General features: G+C 35.6%; 1 protein-coding gene across 1 annotated transcript in view; it reads right to left on the bottom strand.

Moving 5' to 3' along the window:
- The window catches only part of Eip93F (Ecdysone-induced protein 93F), a 39,504-nt gene extending 25,440 nt beyond the window's left edge, over positions 1–14,064 (bottom strand). The window contains exons 1-3 of the mRNA XM_089233442.1: positions 13,858–14,064; positions 9,271–9,339; positions 6,939–7,015 (exon numbers count right to left, since the gene is read on the bottom strand). Of these exons, the coding sequence (XP_089089568.1) occupies positions 6,939–7,015; positions 9,271–9,339; positions 13,858–13,954 (243 nt within the window). The 5' untranslated portion in view covers positions 13,955–14,064. The remainder of the gene's footprint in view (positions 1–6,938; positions 7,016–9,270; positions 9,340–13,857) is intronic.
- Between the last annotated feature and the right edge of the window lie 13,548 nt (positions 14,065–27,612).

The raw sequence follows: 27,612 nt of genomic DNA, 5'->3' as shown, positions 1-27,612 counted from the left end.
TCAATTCGCGAAAAGTTGAATTCCAATAAATCGAATGTCTGTTTACGTCAAAGTTTTCATTCAGTCCCAAAAAATTTTCCGCATTTTCATGTTAAAATTTTCCCTTAACTCTAAGTTTTCTTCCTTTAAGTCAAATTTTCAGGGAATGAGAGAAATATTTTTAAAACGAATATTAACAATATAATTTAGCATTTAGCAATATAATTTAGCATTTAGCAACATAATTTAGCATTTAGCGGATTCATTTATCTGCTTGCAAAAAGCAAATTACTTTCTCATGAAAGAAGAACAAGAGGGAGAGAGACCATAAAAAATAACTGTATTTTTGACAGAAAGCAATCTTGCATATGCTTTATTTATAACTACTTTCACATATATAAATATCATGTATGGGTCTGTTTCTATAATACAGTATGTGATATACACTGCTGGCCACCCAAATTGCAACACCAAGAAAGACAAGAGATATCGCAACAATATTTATTTTGTAGATAACATGTTGACCAAGCATCAAATGATTAAATTTATAGACTTCTGTGAAGTGTGGTTCCTGCCAAAATCAGTAGCCAGAGTAGCCGCCATTGTTGGAGATCACCGCTGCCACACGCCTCGGCATTGATTCAAAGAGACTTTGAATGTGTTCTTGGGATACAGCAGACCAAGCAGCTTCCACGCGTTGCCAAAGTTGATCTGGTGTGGCAGCTGGGGATGTAATCTGGGTCAATCGTTGAGCAACCATGGACCACATGTTTACTATCGGCGAAAGATCCGGAGAGCGAGCTGGCCAGGGAAGCAATTCAATCTGGCGATTGATGAAGAACCTTTGGACAATGCGTGCCACGTGTGGTCGCGCATTATCCTGTTGAAATATGGCTGTGGGCAAGCCCTGAAGGTAAGGAAGGACAACTGGCTCCAACACCTCGCAGATGTAGCGCTGGCTTTTTAAAGTACCGGCAATGCGTACTAGAGGAGTGCGAGAGTGATATCCAATACCGCCCCATACCATAATACCCGGTGCAGGACCAGTGTGGCGGTGCATCACGCATCTGTTCAGCATCCTCTCTCCACGGTGTCTCCAGACTCGAATCCAACCATCGTGGTGTTGCAGACAGAAGCGTGACTCGTCAGTAAAGACAATTTCATTCCATTGCGCCTTCCACATCCTTCTTTCATCGCACCATTGGCGGCGGAGACGTCTGTGGTTCTGCGTCAAGGGTAGACGAAGCAATGGACATCTTGCGGACAGACCACTCTTCTGTAAACGGCGTCGAATGGTACGCGCAGACACTGGATGATGCGGTACAGACTGAATGTGCTGTGCTATGGTTCGTGATGTGGCTGAGCGATCCGTCACTGCCATATGCACAATACGCCTGTCATCACATGAAGTGGTGCACTGAGGTGGATGCGATCGAACACGTCGGTCCGTCGTACCCTCCTGCATCCAACGATCACATATCCGCATTACAGTTGTTTGGTTTCGTCCAACACGACTACCGATTTCCCTGAAAGATAATCCACAATCTCGGTAGGCCACTATCCTTCCTCTGTCGAACTCGGATACTTGATCAAAAGATGATCGCTGTTTTCTACGAGGCATAATTGATCGTTTTTTTGAAAAAACCACAAGAAAAACACAATTGCCATACTTCAAATCGTCAAAATCTCCAAGCCTTAAGTGGCGCCACAGGCGCGCGTGATGTGCGTCTGCGCTGAAATTCTAATCATTTGCATATCTCAGCTCCGCTAATGCATGTTGTAAATTTCATATTATTTGCATGCTTCCTTCAAGGTGTTGCATTTACGGTGGCCAGCAGTGTAGTTTTATTTTAAAATACTGTATTCTCATTGAATAATCAAATGTGATTAAATTGGAATAACTTATCTTTTCAAATTTCTTCCTCTCCAGTGGTTCGACATGTTTTACTGATAAACATGTTTACTGATAAATAATGTTGTTATTTTAATAAATTGTTCTTTTCCCCACTCTGAAATCAGAATTTCCAATAAGTGGAACTAATGATAACTCAAAGATTTTAGTTAGCCACTGCACATTTGACTTATCAAGATTTGACTGTATTTTGCAAATTAGACGCATGCATTTCAATATGAATACATTTTTAGCAGAATTAACAGGTCATTAATTAATTCTTAAAAACCAACAGATATTTTTATTTAGTGTTGTTTTATAAAAAATAATAACAACAACAACATAAGCATTCTCTTTACCTTATCTATTGTTCAAAACTAAATATGCAAATCAATTTGGTTGTCAATTCAGTGATTTGGAATCAATCTTTCCGGGTGCGGTAGCCCAGGTCGATAAGATACTCACCTAAAATACTAGAGGATTTTTAGAGGTGTCGCGAGTTTGATACATTGTCAGAAACTTTTCTGACACAGGGGTACAAAAGAAACGGCCACATGACCACAGAAAAAGATTGCTACCGCAGGGAGTCCAACATTGAGGGGTTAGTGCACCAACCTTTTGATGAATACTTAACAAAAAGGCTGCTGTTTGCAATTGGAAATAAATTGTTGGTCCTGGTATTAGTCCTTGCGCACAGAACATGACAGTGATGTGACAAAAATTATCAAATGATGATGGTTTCTTTCCATCAAGCATTTTATAAAATGTTTCATCAAACAGTGATATTCCAGAACTTGTTTCATCAAGAGTTTTAACAAACGGGTCTTCAAGATAAAAGAGTATTTCAAAAACTAAAATCATGATCATATGAAAGAGCTTATGGCAAAAAATGGACTTTAAAACTGATTTTTATGTCCAAATAAAGGCATGATAGATCTGACGATCAAGCAGACGAACCGCTCTCTCTCTCTCTCTGTATAACTGTATAACGCAATCTAAAGCACCTGGGAAGCACTTCCAACACTGCATTATATGCAATTTCAAGTCATCTGTATAGGCCTACACATCAAATACACATAAACTACATCAATATACACTCATGTCCATAAATTGAGGATAATGCCAGCTCTGGCAAATAAAGGTTCAGAAACAAAACAAACGTTACTTATTGCAAAAAATGGCCCATTTATTAAACAAAAGATAAAGAACAAAAACGATGGTGTATGTATGATTCCATTCATAAAAACTATGATTTTTGCTCTTTGGAGCAATTGTAAAAAATATCTCCTTTACAAAAACTTACTATTACATGGTTGGTATGATGGTTAATACATTGTATGTCTCCCATGCGATGAAATACAGTCTGTACAACGCCTAGGCATGCTGAGTATCAAATTATCGATCTGATCTTGGGGAAGATCACTCCACTCAGCAAGCAATGCTCTCAGAAGTTCCGGTACACATGTAGGAGGTGGTTGACGGGCTGCAACTCGTCGGCCAAGCATGTCCCACACATGCTCTATCGGATTCAAGTCAGGTGAGAATGTTGGCCATCCCATACGGGTTATACCCTCAGATTCAAGGCATTCGTTTATGATGTTTGCTCATTGAGGACGGGCGTTGTCATCCATAAACACAAATTCTGCGCCCATGGCACCCCTAAACAAACGTACATGTTGTTCCAGAATGATGTCCCGATAAATTTGGGCTTTCATGGTTCCGGTTTAAATATGCAGATCTGTTCTGGAACCCAGTATAATTCCAACCCAAATGAGCAATGCTGCACCACCGCAATGGTGTCGTTCAATGATGTTGTCTTGGTGGTAACGGGTACCTGGCGTTCTCCATATGAAAGTCTGACGTGGATCTAACTGACTGCAAGCTAAACCTAGACTCATCGGAAAACATCACGCAAGCCCACTGTGACGATGTCCACATTGCATGTTCTCTACTCCAGGCTAATCGCTGCCGACAGTGAGTTGCCGTGAGCGGAACACATCTGACAGGCCTGCGAGCATATAGACTAATATCTCCCAAACGTTTGTACACGGTTTGCCTTGAAACTGTGGTACCCGTGGCTGCAGATAGCTGACGAGACAGGTCGGATGCTGTGCTCCGCCTGCTTCTTTTGGCAGTTACTGCCAAATACCGGTCTTCATTCGGCGTTGTAACTAGGGGGCGACCTGTACTGTAATGTCTACTGACATTTCCGTTATCTTGGAATCGTTGCCAAAGCCTAGAGATGACACTTTGGGCAATTCCAAGTTCCTCGGATACTTCCATCTGAGTACGCCCACATTCCAGGCGGCCAATAATTCTACCACGTAAAAAATCATCCACATGCGTCCTCTGTGTCATAACTATTCGCTTATGGCACTGAGCGCCTTGCAGAACTCTTGTGAACAATTTTACTTCTTTGCCACCATTCCTTATATACCCTCCTCTTACACTCTCGTCATTGTGACGTACTATCGGCATCATCTGGTGGCTTCCTGAAATTTGCATATTATTCTTGCAGATGTGCGTGATAATTCTACAGGTGAAATTTTTACTTTAGATTTCGATTTCCGTGCGATTCTGAATTATCCTTAATTTATGGACATGTGTGTATTTTCATACTTATACGTAAATATTCTCATAATTTAAAATAGTTTTTGCACATTTATAAACATTGTAACCTGTATGAAAAGGAACAACAAGAGACCAAAATAACACCCCATTTTAGACAGTTTCTGACGTGTAAAGGTGAACATCAAAACACTAATTACCAATGGGACTACCGTTTGATTCATTTTAAGACAGGTTTCTGCCTCTTACAGTGGCTGTCTTAGATAGGCTTCACTTGTATTTGGATTTCATTTAAAAGGATATTTTTTGTCTGGTGCTTTGATTGAAATGTATTAATCTTTAGTTCAAGTGGGTTTTTTTAAATCTTGTTGACATTCAGTTTGTTTGTAATAAGAAACATTGTGTGATTGGCTATTTCCTTTCCTTAAGATTGGGTGAACAAGGAAATATTTCAGTTTATCATAGAAGTGATTTTTATCTATTCATTATCAACTTATTCAAATTAAAGATCCTTGAAATACCAAGCTCATTCACCTACCACCTTTGAGCGATAGTGTGATAGTATTATCGCAATAGCTAATTGCTTTTTTTCTATCTGGCTTTTTTTTCCAACGATTTCCAAGACATCACTTGGAGTGACAAATCTGTTCAAAGATGGACGATGAGTCCACTATCCTTTATAGGTGCCGTAATTCAAATAAATGTTGTACTTTGTCCCAGGTTATATATGTAAGCTTGGAATCTATCAATTCAAACACTTAGTACAGAAAAAAAATTCTACAAATGCATAAAACTATACACCGGTGCTTGGACAGTGTAGAGAAATGAGAGGGTGATATAGACATTTATTAGATTTTCAACAAATATTTCCACATTTATTAGTTTAAAAATTAGTTTATATCATGAGGGCTCCCACTCAAAAAATAAGAAAAAGTAGGACGGGGTAGGGTACCCCCAGACAACATAATCACAGCATAAGAAATATCCCTTAAAAATTTTTTTTTTCTTAAATTTAGAATAAAAAATTTCATAGCACTATTTTGGTATCCTATAAGATTGACTAGAGCTAAAGCAAAATGACAAAAATGACTTGGTTACAAAAACAATTTTCGGCCAAAACAGTGTACTAGCACAACCACAGATAATTCTTTTGTCTCTCCTCACAATATAAATTACATTCTTTTTTGGAGTCTTCCAGTCCAGTCTGTCAACTCTCTTCCACAATGCACAGAAAATTATGAAGACATGTATACTTTTTAAGAATGACACTCTTTCAAGACCACTTTCAAAAAGCAGTGCAAAATGTGTAAATTACAAGATCCAATGTAAATAAGTCAAGAACCGGATATTTTTACTGAGTTGTCCATCCTTTTTTTAAAGGGATTTATTTACATTTTACTGTTTAATGCCAGTGTAATCATTATTGACAAATGAAGCACTTTCATTTCTCTTTGCTGAACATTGTACGCATTGTTTATGCCTCTGCATGTCCTAAAAATACAGAAGCCAATGCTATTGGGTAGCATCAGAATCATCAAACCTAGAATAGGCCTATGTATCCAACTGCTTTGTTATGCACAAACTGTTGTTTCACCTATACATAAAATGTGCACCATAATTTTGAATGATGAATGCTAGTTACTGAGCAAGACCATGAAGTAATAAAAATACAAAATTATTTTTCCCATCTAGACAGAAGTTTTTAATGACTACTCTACTTATTGAACCATCAAACTAAGCAAATGAAAAATTAATAAATCAATTGGTCCACATACACCCCCACAAATAACATTAAAAATGATACAATTTCTGCTTTGGCAGAATCCTTAATCGCAATCTACTACATATTTGTATTACTTAACAATATATTGATAATTTCCTTCTCAATTAAAATCAATTATACAAATTTTGTTAGTAAGATTTGGTAGAAAAGTATGACGAAGACAGGACATTTTACCAAAAATTAGGAAAAGTAGGACAAGTGGGAGCACTGATCATGTCGTCAGTATTACTGTGTAGTAAGTGATTGCAATTTTTCCAATTTGGGGACAGAATTTTCTCAGGATTTCAGGAACGGAAAATTGTAAAAAATTACTGCCTAGATATAAATGTCTTCTCTCTAATCATTGCCAGACAATATTAATACTTTTGTGATATTAATGGTTAGTTTTCAATGAATCCTAATTCCATTGCAATTTTTTCCTGGGTAAGATTTTCAAGATATTATGAATGAGGATGAAAACTTCATCAGTCAACTTGTTTTGTAAGGTGATATAAATTTTGTAGGCTAAATAGAAAAAAAACCGTTAAACTGCCTTAATATAAAATGTCTACAGAAAAACATTTTTTTTTTTCTGTGTAGGATATTTTACCAGAACTAGCATCTTAATCTCAAAGAAGCAAATTCTTAAATATAGGTTACATAAATTAAATCAAATTCAAAGTGTTAAAATAACTAGACAGCCAAATGCAAAGCAATAATAAACAAAGCAAAACTTACATAAGGAGGGGGCTTCTTGTTGTTACATATGAAACATGTTTCTTCTGGAGACCAATCATTTAAGTTGTCTTCTAAATCTGTAACAAAAAAAATATATTTCTTTATAAATTAATGATTATTTATTTACTTTTGGTAGTTGTATAGACCAGAGTACCCAAGTTTCCCAAACTTTCGTCTGTCCATAGGACCATATATATTATACCCATATAGCTTCTAGCACCCCTTCCCATATCCATTTCTCCCTCAGGTAGAATTTTACCTGCTTTGGGAAACACTGGCATACACAAAGGATGATTTTAATCTGACAGCTACAGAAATTTAGGTACCCACAAATATTATTTAAAATTCAACAATAAGCTTTTGAAAAAAATTACCTACAGTCATACCTCGGCCAGCAAAGATAATTTTTTTTAAGCACTGCTAATTAATAAAGTTATCTAAATATTGACCAAAATGGACATAGTGCCCTTTACTTACGGTATACAGATTTAGAATATTCAAAATAAGAAAAATTAAAAAAGGTAAAATGCCATTTGATAACTAGAAAAATTAGAGAAAATTCCCTCCCAAAGAAATTTAAATTACTCACCTTGAAAAAACATTTTAAATTAATAGAAGTTGATTAAGGTATCCGACTACATTTAAAACCTCATTCTGGAAGAAAATATTGGGTTTTTGTTTCATTTTTTGCATTTTTTATGAAAGCCCCATTTTTTTTGTGATTCTAAACTAGGTTTTGTTTTGTTTATATGATGCTTAGAACCGAAGTTATGTTCACTTTAGAGCGGTTTTTTTATATCAAGTAATCTGTGAATAAAAATTTTAAAGGCGTTTTATGATGAATGTTATTTCTGACATTTTGCTTGAGTTTGAAACATGATTTGTTGACATGAACATGTTGAGCGACATTTCAAAAAACTCCCACATACATCAGTTGAGCGAAATGACATTTTTGCAAAAATTTAGGATTCGAGTGGGATTGAAAACGTTGTGTAGTTGAAGTTATGTGGTGCATAAATGAGGGAATTTCTCTGAAAAGGTTACACACTAATTTCATTGCATACACCAGATTCACTAATAAATACCAATATCTGTGCAAATCATGACTTATCAACCTATTTGTTTATATATATATTGCTCTGCTTTCTTCACCCTCCCCCTTTTTATTGTTTCTGTGTTTATAATTATTTTCTTCTCATTAGCTTTTTATTTTAATGGATGTATTATTACACATAAATTATATACTTGATTCAACTATTGAAAATGATTGTACCCTTATGAAAGGCACACTTGGTGTGTCCACCAATATGGATTCTATAGGATCTCTTGATGGATTTTTTTTAATTATATGTTTTGTAACAATAAAACTGAAATTGAAAAAAAAATATATATTTTAACATTAAAAAGTATGGAGAATAATTGAGGCCCCACTTAAATGGCGTATAAATGAAAAAGTATTGTAAATTAGAGCTGTATAAACGGGGACTCCACTGTAAATAAGTGATTTCCCAAATTCTCAGGAAATATGATTTCCCATTCCTGAAGGCTCCAAAATGTCTAGAATTTGGAAACCCCATATAAGTGGTTTCTTTGCTGAACTCAATATGGGAGAAGAAACCTAAAAATCTCATTAACTTTTAAATAAGCTTTTGTTTGAAAAAATTAAAATTTCACACTAAGAAGTTCATTGGCAAGAAACTAAACTTTTCAATAATAGTATCATAGAAAAAAAGATGTAAAAAGTATATATCAATAAATGATAAGAATATCTTTTTTTTCACTTGCAAGCTAATTTGATAGGATATGATAAAACAAATACCACTGAACAAAAATATTTTGAGTGAATAGATTACAAAATTCGGTATCATGCTCTGCTTAGCTGGTAGCTCAGGAGAATAAGATCTTTCATGTTAATGTTTTCTTCTTTTTTTTTCTTTGAATCTTTCATCCCTATGGAGATTTCTTCCCCCTTGTTTTTTATTGATATTCCATTATTAAAAGCAGAGGTATTAAAAACTATTGAATAGTAAAAACCAAATTTCACATCATAAAATTGACTCAAGTGAATGAAAATGCGTGGCATTTTTTTTTAACTTCATCTATTATATTGATTATTTTTGGATGAAAATGTTAAATTCAGGAAGAGAAAACAGGTAATACTTCTGGCCCCCAAAAAGGTGAGGCTGACAAGGCTCCAGCCCTGGGTGATTCTTGTAATTTTTTGTTTTTTCACGCTATAAATCCATCATAAAGAAGTCCATGAAAGTCTAATCTGGGGGCCACAAAAGACCTTGGCCCCACTCCAGGATGTGTGAGTCATAATAATGCTTACCACTAAATGGCTGTGATAGAATTTTCCAGCAGCAGACACCCATCAATTCTTCGGCGAGGCGTTCCAAACCTGTAATCATGAAAGGGAGAAGAAAGAAGAAGAGATTTTTTCTTATAAAAAATACAAGTTACTGGTGAGCTTGTTCAAAATAGGAAAAAACATACACACATATCTTTAAAAAAATAAATGTCAGCAAAAAAAAAATCTGTGACACTTCTTTACTTGCTGATATAAAGTGTGTCCACGAAGTCTTTGCTTGCTCAGGTCATTTCTTCCCCAATGTTAGTTGTAGACAAAATTTTCAAATGTAAAAATGTTTTCAATGAAATAAATATTCTTATTATAGTTTTTTTTACATGAACAAACTGATTTTTGTTTTAGAAATTTACAAAATTTAACTCTTTATAATTTCCCAAGAGCCCTATAGGCCTAGTTATATTTAGAAAGTTTGTCCTTGCAGTAATATGACAAACAAAACAAGTTTCATCACCATATGATAAAAATTAACCAAGATATTCAACTCCCAGGTATATTGGTACTTGGCAGCCCTCTCTTTTGCTACTATTGATGGGTTAGTGCAAAAAAATATAAACTGAAATAATTAAAAAGATTGAATTTTTTCCCTTTTAATGCCACTCCATATTACTCGCTTGTGATTTGCTAGTAAGAAAAATTTTCTAATAATTTTGTTACTTATTTTAATTCTGAAATTGAGTAAAATTAGTCAGTTTGAAAATAAGTAATTTATTTAATACTAAAAATGTTTATAGCATTAACATTTAGTTTAATTACTTTAGAAAAGTAATTTAATTGTAATACAAATTGGCCTAGAAACCAATATTTCATTAAACTTGTTTTGTTTTACATCTTTCTGAAAAGACTTTATCTAGAAAAACTAAGGGTAGAGGGGACTGGGGAAATATATATATAAAAAAATTAGATTTTATAATTTTTTCAATTATTTATGTAAAAGTGTAATAACATGAAAATTTATTTCATTTGAAATATTTTTGCAATCGGAAGCACATATATCCAACTAAGAAATAAGAAAGCCTGGGCAAGGGTTTTGTAGGCACACTGCGTATAGAACATAGCCGAGAAGTTTGATCAGAACTCATGGTGAAAAAAATTGATTTCAAACATGTAAAGCAAATCCACTTGTATACCCGGTTCGTCCTTGTCAGAAACTTTCCTGACACAGGGGTAGGTACGACAGAAATAGCGACATGACCACAGAAAAAGATTGCTACTTCAGGGAGTCCCATATCGAGGGGTTAGCACACCAACCTCTCAGTGAGTATAAAAAAAATTTACAACATTTCGAATGCTGCCATTCAGAATCAGCAATAAATTGTAGGTGTCAGTCTAATTAGCTCTCGTGTGTAGAAAATGACAACGGTGTAACAAAAATTATCAACTCCGCATGTTCCATTTTGTCGCAAGTTAATACTAGCATCAATATTAATATCTTGATATCTATGTTTGACATCCACAGAATGTTTCATATATTTCAGTAGCTCATTTTCAACTTGGAGGATTACTGATGTTCTGAACTTTTTTTTTTGTCACTTGCACTCTTTTTTATTCTCCATTTGTCTTTCTCCTTTTTTGTCAGCCATCTCATACTGTGCCTTTATGAGAACCGCAGGTTTATAACATATTTTTGTCTTGTTAACATTCCACAGGGTTATTCAGTGCGATTTCCATTAACGTTTCTTTTTATTTCCTGTTTCAAGTGTTTTTTGAACTAATCTATATCCATAGAAACTACATTTAAAAAATAATAATTTTTTTTTCATATTTAAAGTGCACAGTCATTTTAATGAATATTGACTGTATTTATGTAACATGCTTCTACAACCATGCTTTCTTTTCCTTCACAAGCTCACCATGACATTTTCTGAGACACAAATTACAGTTTGTTGTAGGCCAGAATATGAGCTACTTGCATCTTTATTATTAGAAGCTACATCAATATTGTGAAAAAGTTTTTTAAGCAAATTAAATGCTATATAATCTTCAGAGGGAGTGAGATACTATTCCATATAATCTTTTTATTTACTGCCAATTAGAAAAAAAGATATGGTAAAACACAAAATGATTATTTTTAACTTACCAAAAAAATAATAAAGATTCAAGTCTTTGTGTTGTTCGATGAATAAATATTATTATTTTCTTCAACTCTCTCAACAGTATTGACAAGACATTTGGATAAACCTAATGCATTGTATTTCGCTATTGATGGGATATTTTGCCTCGTCAACCAGTAATCTGAGCATGATGTCTATGGCTGTCATAACCCTATGCTCTGACATTAAAAATACCCAGAGAACAAGTTAAAAGCAGTTGTGAAATTCAGCTGATTGTCACAGTTTTTTATAGCAGATATCTAATTTTTTGTTGAATTTATCAAACTGGATGTTAAAATGGCACCTGTAATCCGGGTTCTCTCTGATTAGGTGCCTTAGGAGTCAGCTAATGTATTTGCAGATATAACATAATTAACAAGTAATTTTTTTTTTGTTAAATAAGAAATTCTTTGCATCCCACTACTGGTTAAAAGCAGGGTTGGCAGGTTTTTGACACATGGCAGTTTTTGACAGTTTAAACCGTCACGTCAAAAACCTCAAATATTGCTTTTAAATATAAATATTCCCGTTGGAAATGCACATGTTAATAGCATGTAATGTTTAAAGTGACTATGTTATACAAGGAATAAATATTTAATATGATTCTAAAATAATTTTCTACTCTCTACAGAATTATTTTGGGCAAAATATAAATGGTATAAATTATAAGCATTCATAAGTGAATACACTTATATACCTGTGTTCAATTTGAACACAGGTAATCAGTAGCTTAGATAAAATGATCCTCAAAAGTATATTTTATATGTTCTAGACTTTTATGTTGAAAAACTCATAATTGCAAATTACAATTAATATTTTGTTTTAATTACTGTAATAAATTAATTTTTAAAAATAAAACATTGTAATATACAAAAAAGTAAGTTTTCATCATGTTATATACCTATTGTGTTCAAAACACAATAAAAATAAGCATTAAAAAAATTCACTTTTTTTTAACTGACAAACCTGGAATAAATTGAATCTGAAGTGGGTTAAAGAGGTGTCAGTGAGTAATATCATGGCATCTCTGATGCACACCCATGAAATGAACTATGTTGGGAATAGGGTCATCTTAGGCAGACAAACACTCTTACACTTTTCCAGGTAGGAACCCCAGAATATTAATTTGCCCAGGGGAACCTATGATGCCATTAAGACAGCCCTGGGTGGGGAAAGGTTCAATGGAATGACCAGAGATGCCGCTGACGAGCTATAGTGTGTCAAATACCCGAAATTTAAGAAAAAGACACATGAAAATTTGGTTAATGCGACCCATGCATTCTCTAGTAGCAGACAATGAAAGTAAAAGAACCTAGTTATAAGCAGATCATTTTTCAATGAGCCTTTGGATTGAACATGTTTTTAGAAATGAATTATTTATTAGATTCATAGAGATACCATTGAATAATAGGAGGAACCATACTTTAATTTTTTTTGAGAGACCCACTTTCACTCAGAAAGGACCCAGATTTGGCCAATCTCTTGTGACATTAATTTACACATAAGAACCAAAAAGAATGAAACAGATGTTTTGACTTCAACTGAACTTTAAAAGTTTAATCACAATGTTGGATAATCAACATCTCAACAAAGAGTAGAGAAGTAAGAGTGACAGAAATATAACAAACACTAAAATTGAAAGTAGCTTTAGAGTTTCCTACAACATTTAGCATTAAAAAACCAGATATCAGACATCTAACACATATAAAAAAAATAAGTCTTTCTCAAAATAACTTTTCTTATGATGAAAATGATTTATTTTATGATTTTGTTCATATAAAATTAATTTCAAACAACTACTTTATTAGAATATATGGATATCTTGGGGGAGGGGAAGACAATTGAAATCCGAAATTCTATCTTTTCCCCCAGATTAATGTAACTAAAGATCAAAGATGAAAACAGTACAGCATTGAATATTGCCTAGATACCATCCTTATAGGGATCTTTAGAGATAGGAAAGATCTTTCCCTCCCATATGTGAAGTTTCTCCAACCAGAGAAAACAAAAACTTGACTGCTTGCTGAATACTGGTTTATTAAAATGACACGATTAATGCAAATTGCATACTCACTAAGATTCAAGTTATATAACAAATAATAAATATCTTATCACAAACTAGCATTGGAAGGGAATTTTTATCGGGATTTTAGATGGAGAAAATCGTTTATCTCTACTTAGGGTAAAACTAGAACCGAAACTCTTGATTATGAAACGAAACTACTCGCATGTACCAATCACAGAATATTTCTAATGCAAATTTTTCTGGTTTCATCCATAGAAACAAAACGTTATGCTCACGTTACCCACAAAATTTTCGAGCTGATTAATAATATATATATAAAAAATTGATAATACATATTTCCCCATACATAGCAAAAAAAATTAATATAGATTTCGACTAAAGATGTGATTTGAATAAAATTTTATTGTTTACATTATTTCAAAAAGCTCTTACCCATGATACAGAGCATTTCTTTGCTCCATTTTTGAAGCTCTCGTCGAAACAAACGACGTTCTTGGGAACACCGAGCCATAGTACAACATTCCGCCATTTTTTACCCATGCACTCTCCGGTGACGTCACATTTAATGGGAGGCCATTCATCGTCTCGGAGAGAAGAGTAAAAAAAACGGCCCAAAAAAATGATTAGAATAGCGACTGTGGTGGAGGGAAGGAAGTAGGAAGAACAATACATCTCTCACGAAACATGTGAACGGATCAACTTGTATAACGGGGGCAACCCATCTTTGCGAAACTATAGTTTTGTTTTTCAGAGAAATTATGACGTAACGTTGATATCTACGTCGACCATGCGTCCCGTATTTGACGAGACATCCCCGTATTTTCACATAATTTTGACCATTCCGACTTTTTTTGTAAAAATGCCCTGTTTTTTCACGTATTTCAACAAAAAAAAGCCTACTTGAATATTTATTTTTTTATTCCAATAAAGGATTTAAATAATTTTCTTAACACATAAATTAAATTATGATTAGAGTAATTATATGTCCGGATTTCTCGGGGCCGTCCTGGTTTTTTTCGTTTTTTTTGCCGAAGTTTTCTTGAATTTGATCGAAAATTCTTCCGATTCCCTAACGCAAGGTGTAGTAGCAGAGTTCGAATAACAATACCATCAACATAACTAATTATTAACTTTAATTAATTATTAAGTGAAATGAAAAGAAAATGAAAAACACGTTCACATAACGCACTCACTCACGTACGCAACTTGCTTTCCGCGAGTACACAGATCGACTGGCGACAAAACGAAACCGATAGGCAGTATAACATACATGGTCACCAAGTTACAGCCAAGGTTGGCGAGATATCGCAATTCAACACTTCACTCCCGATATGAAGCCCAATACTTTTACGAATACAATTAAAAATTACTTTTCACAATGGCTTTGTCATGATATCTGCCCTTTAATTTCGAGACGATACATGCATCACGGACATAATACAATAAATATACATAATACAATACATTATTTTCACATTTTTCACGAACTCAATGAAATCAAACGTCAATATGTTTTGATGTGCGATGAAACTGTGGATTTCACACCAGCTTTATAGCACTTGGATTATCCACATACAGAGAAGGGGAATGTCGTCGAATCCAATTAGCTCTTTGAACAACAGCTTCAACCACAACAATTCATTAGCAGCTTCACTTGTGGCTACATACTCAGCTTCCGTCGATAGATGGCTACTCCAAGCCTTTTTTTTTTGCATGTTTACTGGTGGGGATTTTCAATACCTTCTACAGCAGAAGTTATTACCTGCTCTAGAAGGTATTGGGATTTTGCCTCACTAGCCTTTCTATTTGCCCCACCAGAGAAGATAAGAAATGACCACTGGTGGGGCAAATCCCTGTTCTTGTTTTCCTGAGGCAGCTTCAACTTTAAACCCTATCAATATGAAGGGAGTCAGAAAAAATTCATACAAAAGATTTCGCAATTTACGAGACCGATTTTTTATGACTGGTCTTTTTTTTCCAAGAAGGAAAAGGAAAGTTCAACTGAAAAGATTAAGTTTTCCAGGGACTGACTTCTCTGGAATAGGTCGTTTGCTCTCATAAAAAGTCCGACGAAGAAGAGATGGAGGATGGCCGTGGCGAAGGATATGACCATTGATTGATTTTTTTCTCTTTCATACTCATTAAAGTGAAAAGGATTTAGTTATATAACCCTGGGAGTAGAAAAAGGATCTAAAGTTACCGTGTTTTGTCATCAGATGCCGGGGTTAAAACATTCCATTTTAGAGCAATATAGATAGATAAACATCAGTGTAGTAGAACAAAACCATTCAAATTTGGACATTGGGTGGTCTCCAGATCCGAACGAAGAAAAAAAAGAAATATAGTGGAGAGAGAGAACCCCGTTTATACGACTTTCGACAGACGGAATCACAGTATAGTTTTATTTAGCCGTGATTCTCCCATAATTTTTATTTAACTTTCGGATTATTCTTAATAGTTATCTGAATATGAAGAAAACAAAGAAAGGTCATGAGATTATGATTTTTTTATAAATTTAATCCAATGATGACTTTGCCCCTTTATAATCTCTCTCTCTTCAGGATTCTTACGATTATTTTATAAATGACAAAAGAAGAAGAAAATTAAAAACAGAAGATTTTCTGTAAACAATACTGTTTACATTTACAGATTTATTTTTGTTATTATTTTATTTTTCTTTTTTGCAACCGTCTCCAAAAGTAACTCGGCGTATTTAATTTCTTCACAATGTTCATTCTTTCATAGATCCAGATTTTTTTGTCGAAATTTTCATTTTACGTTCAAGAAAGGGGCGGGGGCTTTTTTTTTTTCAGAAAAGCTGATTCCACGCAGCCAGCTAGCAAGCAAGATACCACAACCAAAGGAAATTCTACTGGAAATGAAGGAACGAACTCATATATTGTACTTGTTTCTCACCAGCTGACCAGTTGCAAATGCTTCAGGAATAACACTGGGAAACGAAGCACTAACACAATGGAAAAAACTCGGAAGGAAAATGTAGTATGTGAAAAAATATGGTCTGTACATCTAGTATAGTTGCCTTTCGACAAATGTAAATTATTTTGCTTATGGCTCGCCGCGTTTCCGTAGTTCTCAAAAACTTACAATAAATAAACCATTTTAGAGCCCATTTTAAAGGAGGCATCAGCTTGCTGAATGTTTATGTATCCGTTTACAATCGTACTTAAAAGTATGACTTTCTGGTGATAATATTCGTGAAAATATTCATTTCAGTGACGTCTTTTGCTACCTACAAAAAAGAAATTTAAATCCTATTGACAGAAATGAAACTTTTACCTAGTTTCGGAGTTTCAGTTGAAATGAAAACGCCGTGTAATTGATGTTGTGCATCTAATAAATTAAATATTTTAGCATTAATATGTATAGGAATAAACTGCGACCGAAGCCAAACGTATAATGAATGAGTAAAACTCATATAGATGAGAGTCGCATTAACGAGTGTTCCACTGTATTGTGGTTTTATGAGTTTTCTGTGTATACTGAACCCCACTATGTGAGTATACAATACTTGAAGAGTGATTCCGTCACTATTGAATCTCAAATGTTTGTAAAAATTAGAGAGGTGGGGGAAGGGGCGAATGGCCTGGCGTCTGTCTGAGGGATGTGTTGGTGACAGTATCTCTCTCTCTTTGTGATGAAGCTAGCCAATGGCCACTCTCAAGCGGGGCTATACAGTAATAACAAATCATAAAAAAATATACCTGGGGTATCATCTTTTTAGGAGGATCTGTAAGATAAAATTTAAGATGATTATAACCGGGAATTTCATGTTGAAAATTTATTATTCGCAAATGAGGACTTGTGTAAAATTATTTTTTGTTCAGATTTTTTTTAAATTGAATATTTGTTGTTCATCTCTTGTTGTGTTCTTTTTTGATTCTTTTCTTGTTATAATTGAAAAATCTACATTTTAACATCGAAAAAAGGGTAGAATTTTTTTTCTTGTTTTTATTTTCCATCATAAAATTTGAGTGTTTGCATGTGTTTCTTTAGTGCCTGCTCAAGCTAGAACAGTGTTGACAACTTCGTTATTTTCCAACTGGATCAGGCCTTTTTCTTCGCCATATGGATAGAAAAAATACCCACCTAGTTGTTTGTCTTTTTCAAAAAAATTTCCTGTGTACTAGTAGTCTATTATTAAATCACGTGAACATACAGGAATGTTCCGGGAAATACGAGACGTATGGTCATCCAAATAATGATTAAAATTAATTCTGGTTGTTTAAGTCCGGTTTCTAATTGTTTCCGATATCTCCTTTTTCACAAAAACAAATTTTTCTGTATGTGAAAAGGAAGCAATGTCATCTTGCTTCCTTTTGTACTTGTAATAATTTTATACCTCGCATATGTTTTTTATATTGTTTTTTAATCAATCCCATCACCACGCAACCCTCTCCGATCATGCCCCCACACACTCTTGCTTTTGCCTATTTTTTGCGTACCTTCATGTACCTATTTTTGCAAATGTTATACACTTGTCGGGAATTATGAGGCGTCGGTTGTATCGTTAGACGGTTGCGTGTAGTTTCAATTCAAGATAGACATGCATTTTATCTTACACGAAAGGACGGACTTCATTTACACAACATACTATGTACAGGACGAGAAACGCACTGAGCAAAGCCGCTAAAGGAATTTAGCGTCTCTATCTGGTCCAGCACCATGGCCCCCACAAGGGGTGGGCTGACAAGGCTCCAGCCCTGGGGCCCGGGACAATTTTCAGAATTTTTTGCTTTTTCATGCTATAAATTCAACATAAAGGGGCCCGTGAAAGTCTGGTCGGGGGGCCCGCAAAAGATCCCAGCCTAGGGGCCCTGCTCCAGGATGTGGGGGCCATGTCCAGCACCCAAGGTACTAGATCTATCCGCATCCCTCTTTCGGCTTGGCAAGGAGGAGGAGGTTCTGTGGAAACCTTAGGCCAGAGGGCTCAATGTCCGAATTTTAGATTTCTTGGACAGAATTTTAAGCGATTTGCTTTGTTAAAAACGTTTAAGTCGAAATGTAATCAAGGTGTTTTTATCCCGTTTTGCGGCCCTAAAATTTAGCGGCCCGATGCTCCCGCACCCTTCGCATCTGCCGCCCTGCATAGAAGTCCGGCCCTGCATAGAATTCTTAAATTATGAAAATGTCTCCATTTTATTTTTGTTGAACTTGGACACCCAAGAACGAGTCTAGTAAACTATCAGTTATTTTGAACTTTTGTTTCAGATCAGTGATCAGGTTGTCCATCTCCGAATTGCTTGATACAGCTACTAGTCCGTCATCAACATAGAGAGCAATGATAAGCATCTCTTCCTTAGTCTTTCTAGTAAGAAGACATGGATCCGCCTGAGACTGTTGAAAATTCAATTTCGTGATGAACTGCACGAATCGACGATTCCAGCATCGACGAGCTTAATTTAGTCCGTAAAGCAAACGTAAAAGACGACACACTAGACCAGAGATTATCCCTTTGGTTGTCGCATACTGTATAAATCTCCTCATCAAGAAATCCACACAGAAAAGTTGTTTTCACATCAAATTGATGAAGATGAAGTCGTAACACCGCTGTGAAAAGCCTAGCTTTCATCTTGTCAAGTGGTCCGTATGCTTTTGTTTTGATTCGGCAAACATTATTTTGCTGCCCCACAACTTTAAAATTCGATAATTTTGTAACGGTGTTCTTTGTTCCCACCTAAAACTGCCACCCCCTAAATTTTGGCACCCCGGGCAGTTACTCCTCTGCCCCCCCCCCCGATAGTTCCGGTCCTGTTGTAAATCCACTTAGTGTCGAGAACTCTTTTTCCGGTCGGATGCGTTGTAAGTTCTCAGGTTCGATTCTCTCCGAGAGACCTCATTTTTTCCTTCATAGCATGATATCACATTTTCGCATCAGGCGAACTTACAGCTTCACTTTAACTGGTAGGAGTGCTAACATCAGTCAATATACCGGCCAATAGCACGTAGTTTTCTGTAAGAAAAGAGGTGGTCTGCGTTCTCGAAGAAGATACCGTCTTTCGACAATTTCTGGTTCTTAGCGTTCCTAATCAGTCCTTAGGGACACTTAGATGTTGTTATCTTCATCACTGCACTCATCACAATTTTCGATGAAATCCACAGTTTCTGATTTGAATGATGATTCATCACAGAAAATAGCATTACAATTCAATTTTATAGTATTTTTAGATGGTATGTATACACGATATCCATCGTGAGTTTTGGTAACCAACAAATAGTCCTTCCACAGACTTTCTGTCCCACTTTCGACGCCTTTGTTTCGGTTGATGAACGTAATACCTCGTACCAAACACTCGTAGACGTTTGAAATTAAAATTGTCTGGCTTACCGTACCACAACTCATGCGGTGTTATGCCATTTACTGGAGTCGGACCTGTGTGGTTGAGAAGGAACAGCAGTATTGCACGCCTCTGCCCACAGTTTCTTATAAAGTTGCTTATGATGAGCCATGGCTCTGGCTGCTTCCACAATTGTACGTTCAGCCGCCCCATTTTGTTCAGGTGTTTCAACCATGGTCACAACATGACAAGCCGTTTTAACTCCTTCACTTACGATTTAAGCGATTGACTAGAAATTCGGATGATCTCAATTTCACGAATCGGCGATAAATATAGTAACCTTGTCGTAACCCAACCACATGTTACAAAAAGGAAGGAGAAGAAAGGGAAAAAAGTATAAAAGTAAGAAAATACAAATGAAAGGAAAACAGCATAATATAGATAAGTATAAGAGATATGCTTATCTATTACATACTATACTCTCTCAGCTGTAATGCTTACAGATAAGAGAGTAAGTACGAAGTATATCTCTATTTTCACCCTCACCTACCTCTTTTTCATCCTTAAATGTATATAGTAGAAGGATACATCACGGAGGTAAAAATAATTACTTTCCATAAGGTCACAATAAAGCTTCACGCTGATGAGAAGAGAGGAAAGAAAACAAAGAGGGCTTGTTTGAATTTATTCCACTGGCATTTGTACGCAATATTACATCCTTGATCGTAAAGTGGTTAATTTCGTTGAGAAAAGTGTTGATGCAAAAAACCACTTCCCTTTTACCTTTCAAGAAGAAGGCATGACGAAACTTGGTGTAATCGTCTTTCATAATCAGCATTTAAACGAGAGCCACCAACTGAGACTTCTTCCATGGGTTCTAGGACATTAGCATTAATTTGCTCATCCGGTTGCCTTGCACTAATCATTCGAAACTGAAATGATTTTCCATGGGACTTCCAATACGCACACCCAACACAAAATTGCGAGCTACCAGCAGACACCGAAATTCCCCGTTTCTTTAGAAACTTTTCATGTTTATATTTTGATGCACCAGCGATGACTGCCCATGTCACCTTTGAAACCCCCCCCCCCCCCCCCGGAAGAGGTTTAGAGGTTGAATTTTGCAAAAATTCCTTCTTAGTGAGCCTACATTACAAAATAGAACTACTGACCAAATTTCATATTTATAGTTTCGGCGATTTCGTCTCAGTGATGATTGCCCATATAGCCTTTGAACCCCCCCCCCCCCATTACCATTTTAGGGGTCGAATTTCGAAAAGCCCCTTCTTAGGTAATCTTTACATCAGGAAATCATGCGATAAAACTACAAACCAAATTTCATATTTATAGCTCCAGTGGTTTCGGCTCGGCATGATTTCTCTATATAACCTTTGAACCCCCCCCCTTATGACTCCCTTGGGGGGGACGAATTTCGAAAAACCCCTTCTAAGTGATTCATTGCATCATAAAATGAAACTACTAATTTTCATATTTATAGCTTCAGTGGTTTTGGCTCGGCGATAATGAATCAGTCAATCAGGATATGTTATTTTATATACAGTCGAAGTCCAAAAAGCCACTGGTTAAAAAAGTTCGAATTATCCAATAATCTATCCTGGATCTCTAAAATGAGCATTAAATTATCAAAGAAAGAGTAAAGAAAAACAGAATTTTCAAACTTTTATTTGTCTTTAGAGATTTGTTTTTTAACAACTTGGTCGAGAAAAGCAAAGGCTGACTTCGAAACTGAATTTGCTCATGGAAAAATCATGTTTTTTTTTCCTCCCAGCTTCGAATTAGCCAAAACATTTGAAAAATCATTTCAATTAAACAAGAAATTTTAACATTAAATTAGATAGAAAACTCGAAGGGGAGTTCATAAAAGTTCAAATGATCCCGAGCTTATGCTATAAGCTCGTTTCGTTTAGTTGCTTCATTTTGATATCATACACGTGTTATGTTCAAGTATTTCTCTTATATAGTATCAGACACATGTCTTTCCTCATTCGCATAAAAAGCTGTGGCTTATTTTTTAAATAATCAAATAACATAAAATAATCGAAATACCAATTTGTGGAAAATCCCTTATCTAGGTACTCAGCCAGTAACTTAAATTATAGCTCACGATATCACGTATATCTTTCTGAACTGTCACGACATTCAACTGAAATATCTATATAAGTTGCATTACATATCTTTCAACCAAGTTATGAAAAAATGAAATCGATATTTTCTGAGCATGCGTGACTAAGAATCATTTAATAAAAATGCTCATGTCTCATTGAATAATGAATTGTGACACTTTGAATTCCCACTCAGGGTGCCTAAGGTGTAGCGTCAATTTTTTTTGGAAATTTCATAATAATTTATTGAAAATAGCGCATGTTATAAGCGAAAACATACGATGAAAATTGAAATTTTTATAGAAAACATTTATATCTCAGTGGATATACGTGCTATTCTCACGAAAATGCACGCAAGTATTTCACAAAATTGGTAAAATATTTTGTGAAACTACAAATTATTAGCAGTTTTTTATCATACAAGGTTGATCAAAAATCCTCTTTTCTTATTTAATTTTTTGTCGGTCCTCTAAATGCACTCGTGACTAAATTTTCACTGGAAATTTTGCGTTCGCGTATAGAGTTTACGTGACCGAAATTTCAGAACGATTTGCCCAGTATTTTTCAAGAAATTCGAGAAAAAATGTCTAAACTCCAAAAAGGACACACCTTCGGAAACGTGCTAAGAATTGGAAGTCGCGTTTCTAAAATTGTAATTAATGGATCTTCTACTACTGCAAAAGAACAAGAAGTGAAAAGTGAAAACACACGCAGTTAAAAATAACTCCAAGTCGTCAAATAAAACGTGATAGCATTTTAGTGCAATCTCACTGGGGTACGCAAGTTTTTGGTGTTTAACCCCCCCCCCCGGAGCTGAGATCATTTTTTTTTTGGGGGGGGGGGTTTCGCTGTAAAAAAAGCACCCCTCACGAATTCAAAATAAAAAATATGAACCCTCCCCTCTTGAAAAAATCCTACGTACGCTACATCTGTATCATTTCTACAATTTCGGTTTTTTGGCGAAAAATAGAACTTACCCTGTTGCATTATTTAGAAAAAAATGAGGGGCAATAAAATATTAATTATTTCATCGTTAGTTTGTCGAGTTAAATCATTCGGTACGTAGACCTACACAGGCTGCTTTAAAACTCACGAACTTTGAAAGGGGATGGATATATAGAGAACATCAAAATTTGCCTCATATTCATGCTCCATTTGGGACAGGGGATCAACCTTATTCTTTTTAAATTATAAATTTAGCAGTGAATCAATACAGGGGCCTTACTGGGGCTTGCAAAAAATTCTGGCCTTGAGGCCAGAAGATGTTTGAAGATGCCAGAAGATGTTTGCTTCGTTTGAAGATGTGCGGATCGGGGGTGCCGTGAGACATAAAATTTTGTTCAGCCAAGTACCTTGAAATGGTACTAGCAGAGAGTGGGACCTCCAACAATAGTGTCATCTGTTTCTGAATGGTAGACAATGAAACAGTTGGAGCTTTCTTCGATGCTCCGTCGAAGGCGTCCTGAACCTTGTCGCTGTGTGTGTCCCTACCTTCACTCATCTACTGGTCTACTGGCCCCATGGGCGGAGATACGGGGGCCCAGCGTCGAAGGTGGAGCCGACTGATCTAATGTATAAGCGTATATATGAATTTACATCATCATCATGACTCCCAGCAATTATCATCGTGCCCACCCCCAAACTTTCAAGTCTATATCCGCCTATGACTGACCCTACCACAATCTTATCTGAAAAGTTCCTTTTAGACTCTAGAATAGCAGAACTTTTTGACTCGTGGAGCCTTTTGTAGTGTATTTCTTTTTTATGCCGTTACCCCGTAGACCTATTTGTTTTTTGGTTTTTTTTCATCAAATTTACTGATTCATTTTATTTTACTCGAGCGGCCGCGGAGCTCTTGGGAAGTTCCGTAAGAGCTCCGCGGAGCACCGGTTGAGAACCGCTGCTCTAGAATCTAGACATTGAGATACTGTAATTCTTTTCGATCACATTTAAAGGCATGTCCACCAATCAATCATCCTTCCACTATATCTAGTATTGCTGGTATAAAGCTTCATATTAGCTCCATGACCAGACTGAATAGGAAAACAAAGGAAACTCCTTTACACCTTCTCATGCCCTGATGGCAAACCGGTTCGTTCATTTAATTGCGTACCATCTATTCTCATTTGCATATCAGCTTGAGACATAACTGTATGTTGAGTTTTGCAGCAAGGCGACTCGTTTTTGATGCGTGAATATTTTTTTTTTGGAAAATAGCTTATTTTTTTTATGATAAATTTGTGGTCTTGTATTGCGCTTTTGTCTGATCCACTTTTTTTTTACCCCGTGCGCTCGTGAGGTGCGTTTGAATAAATAAAATCCATTAAACGAGTATTCACGCAGAAAAACTGGATCTTTCATGCATACCTCGCGTGAAAAATTTCCATTAAGCAGCAAATTATGACGTTGACGACTTCTACTCCTATCTAAGCGGGTTCTCGTGATGGTAACGAGAGTGTGTTTCTAAAAGAAAAAAAAAGCTAATATCGATAGTGACCATCCGTTTGAACTCATTGCACGAGTAATTAGCATGCAGTTAGGAGAGAGAGAGCAAAAACCTCTTACACACAGAAACATTTACGCAAGCTATAAACTCACTAACCCGGTTCGCAAGAGGATCAGAATTCAATTCCCGGAGAAAACTAATTTTTCTTTCCAAAGTTTGCCTCAGTATGATATCAAGAAAAAAAGTCACTTTCCTAAATGAAAAATTTCTTACATAAATTTTAATATTTTTCATACCATTTTGTGAGAGTTGTTGAAGAAAACTTTGGATTTTTGTACAGAACATTTTGGGAGATTAATTTGCAGGAAAAAGGCTTAAGTAACGAAATTATGAGTATTTATCTCATCAAAATTTTTATTAATTAACTTCGTTTCATTGTTTTTAAATCATGACATCATGTGTTAAAGAAAAACTGCCGAGAAAAATGAGCGATAATTCCTTTTATGCTGAAAAATTTTCTGTCCCACCATATAAAAAGACGAAATTGTCTCATTTCAATCCTCATAATGAATTTAATATATAGGGTGCCCACTCTAATTTTTGTCTAATAATTAAATCCCAAACTGTTGGTCTTGAGAAATCGAAAGAGTTTTGGGGGCAAAAATGTCTCAAAAGCCTTCTACCACACAGCCAGATCCCTTGTTTCAACTCCTGGCGGGCTTCTTTCACTACTACTACTAAACCATATATACACCTCGTCCACGTTCCTCTGCGGAACTTCTAACGAATTGGTACATGTTGGAATGTGCGTGTCCGTGTCGTGAACCTGACGTGAAGTTTGTGCCATCAATTTTTTTAACTATGAGTGAAGTTTAGTGACTGAATAATTGTACCGATGTAGGACTATTGCTCTCTGTGTGGCGAAACTTTTTAACGGAAAGATTGACTCGCATTCGCACTTCGAAGTTGGGAACCACAGAAAACTAATTTCGGCCGACCACCACTGTGGCGACGGTAGGGTTCGAACCCGGGTCCTCGCAATGCGAGTCCGTCACTATAGCCTAGGGTTACCAGATTGTAAAACTGAGAAGGGAGGACGCCTGCGATCTCACCCTTTGTGACGTCACTCATCCCAATTTTCACAATAGATGACGCCACTATTACGACTAATAAAACCGGTCACAACAATAATTTTTCCCAATCCTAGGATAACCGTACGTCCCATATTTCCCGGGACAGTCCTGGTTGTTCTGGTTTTTTTTGGCTGTCCCGACTTTTTTGCAAAAACGTCCCGGGTTTTCACGTATTTTTTCAGCGAGCCCAATTTGACTATTTATTCTTCAAATCAACGATTAAAACTATTTTTTTCAACTTAGAAATTACATTACGATAATTACGACTTCAAACAAGAATATTCATCTCAAACATTTGTTGTCTTTTTTTTTAATTCTCTGAAATTTGAAGTGGTGCTTCATTTCTGCGATTGGCGACTTTTCTGATTTTAGCATGAATTTGTGACTTTGCTTACTTTTGGCATCATTTTTGGCGATAGTTGGCAATGTCCCATATTTCCCGTATTTCAAAGCTCAATTTCCTGTATTTTTCTCGAAGAAATATGGTCAGCCTACCCAATCCTGAAATAGAACTGCTAAAAGAAGCAGAAACAGAAAAATTCTGGGAATTTCGGCGGCTATTGATGAATGCAATGGGGGAAAAATCATAAAAATACTCATATCAATGAAGAAATATATGTTTTATGTAAGTGAAAAAAAATGTCCCCAGAAAAAAAAAAAGATAAATAATTCCTTAAACCTGAAAAGGAAGACAAAAGGGCGAATTTTATGAAACGTAGGAGGACGCTTGAAATGACAAAAAAAGAGGACATGTCCTCCTAAAAGAGGACGGCTGGTAACCCTACTATAACCACTCGATCACCGCAGCGGCGGCTTCTTTCACAGAGGCTTATTGAAGGACAAAGTGTAGAAAAACGAATCCCGCAAAACACAATTAAATAACCCAAAAACGCTGTATCCCAAAAGGTTCAAGTTATTATCAATACCTTGAGAAAATTATTATAGAATTTGAAAAAATGCATAAAAGTTTGGTGGGATATAAAAAAATGCAATTTTTAATATCGGATATAAAGAGCAGGTCTCTTTCTTGCATCGTGAATATAACCATATGTACATTTTTTTTTTATTTCAATAACAAAATGTTTCATAGTAGTTTGTGGTCTGTGTGTGTAGTAAGAGGATGCATTCTGATGGGTTTATTAGATCCACTGTTTAAAGATAAATCGTATAAAAAATATATCCATCTCCTCGTCAGAATTTGTACTCGGAACTCCTGAACTTCAGATTAATGCATTTACCTTGCTGTTGTTTAGCAGATTTCTCTCATTAGGAAAATTTAATTGGGTGTCTGGATCTAGAGGTACCTCACATTAAACACATTAATTTCAAAACATATCATCGATGGCCCAGGGATGTCATCATAAATGTATTACACCATTATGTATCATGACAGGGTAAATAGCAATGGTAAATGGATGTAATTGTAAAGGTATTTTTAGTTTAATATACTTATCTTTTTTTTTTATTGAATACTACTGTATTTTCTATACAATTGGAAACGATATTCTGAATCATAGGCGTACGTATGATTTTCTCTTGAAGGGGAGGGGTTCGTAATTTTTTTCTTCCTATGGGGAGGGGTGTTTCGTTTTCACTCCAAAAAAAAAAGAATAAAATCTCAGCTTAAGTGGGAGGGAGAATTCTTTGCTTCTCGTCACAGATTTTAACCCTATATTTATCTGATAATTTCTTCTATAACTAAATCGATTGAATCAATACTTTCAATAAAAATTCATAAAATTCTGTGGTATTGAAAACTGTGCCTTATCATTCTTTAAAAGAGAGTCTCGTACACAGCATTAGTTATTTATAAAGGGTATCAAGTCAGTTATATTCATTATGGCAATCAAGTCTACAGTTTCTCCCTTTGCCAAATAAAAAAGTAGTTTCGTGTGTGATATTTATTAATTTGTCAGATAAAATTCTTTTCAGTTTAATCACTCATTCATGTATATATATTAACGCAAATATATATTTGGTACATGTAAAACATGGTTAAACAGCATGGAAACCCATAGAGGCACATGGAAACGAAATGTTGATTATGTGAAAGTTTTTTTTTCATCACACGTGGATAGAACAAGTAATTTTCATGACAAGAAATGAACGGCGCTGCTCAGGTCGAAACGGTTCAGGTGCAGAGAAATTCAGGGTAAAAACTGCTACGTATATCGATCTTTAGCAGCACT

Source organism: Pholcus phalangioides, unplaced genomic scaffold, assembly GCF_987345545.1.
Source record: "Pholcus phalangioides strain wild (caught in Gottingen) unplaced genomic scaffold, Ppha-v1.0 ptg000007l_1, whole genome shotgun sequence".
In the NCBI taxonomy this organism is placed as follows: domain Eukaryota; kingdom Metazoa; phylum Arthropoda; class Arachnida; order Araneae; family Pholcidae; genus Pholcus; species Pholcus phalangioides.
The sequence above is the reverse complement of the archived record's forward strand: the minus strand, read 5'-3'. Positions and strand labels throughout refer to the sequence as shown.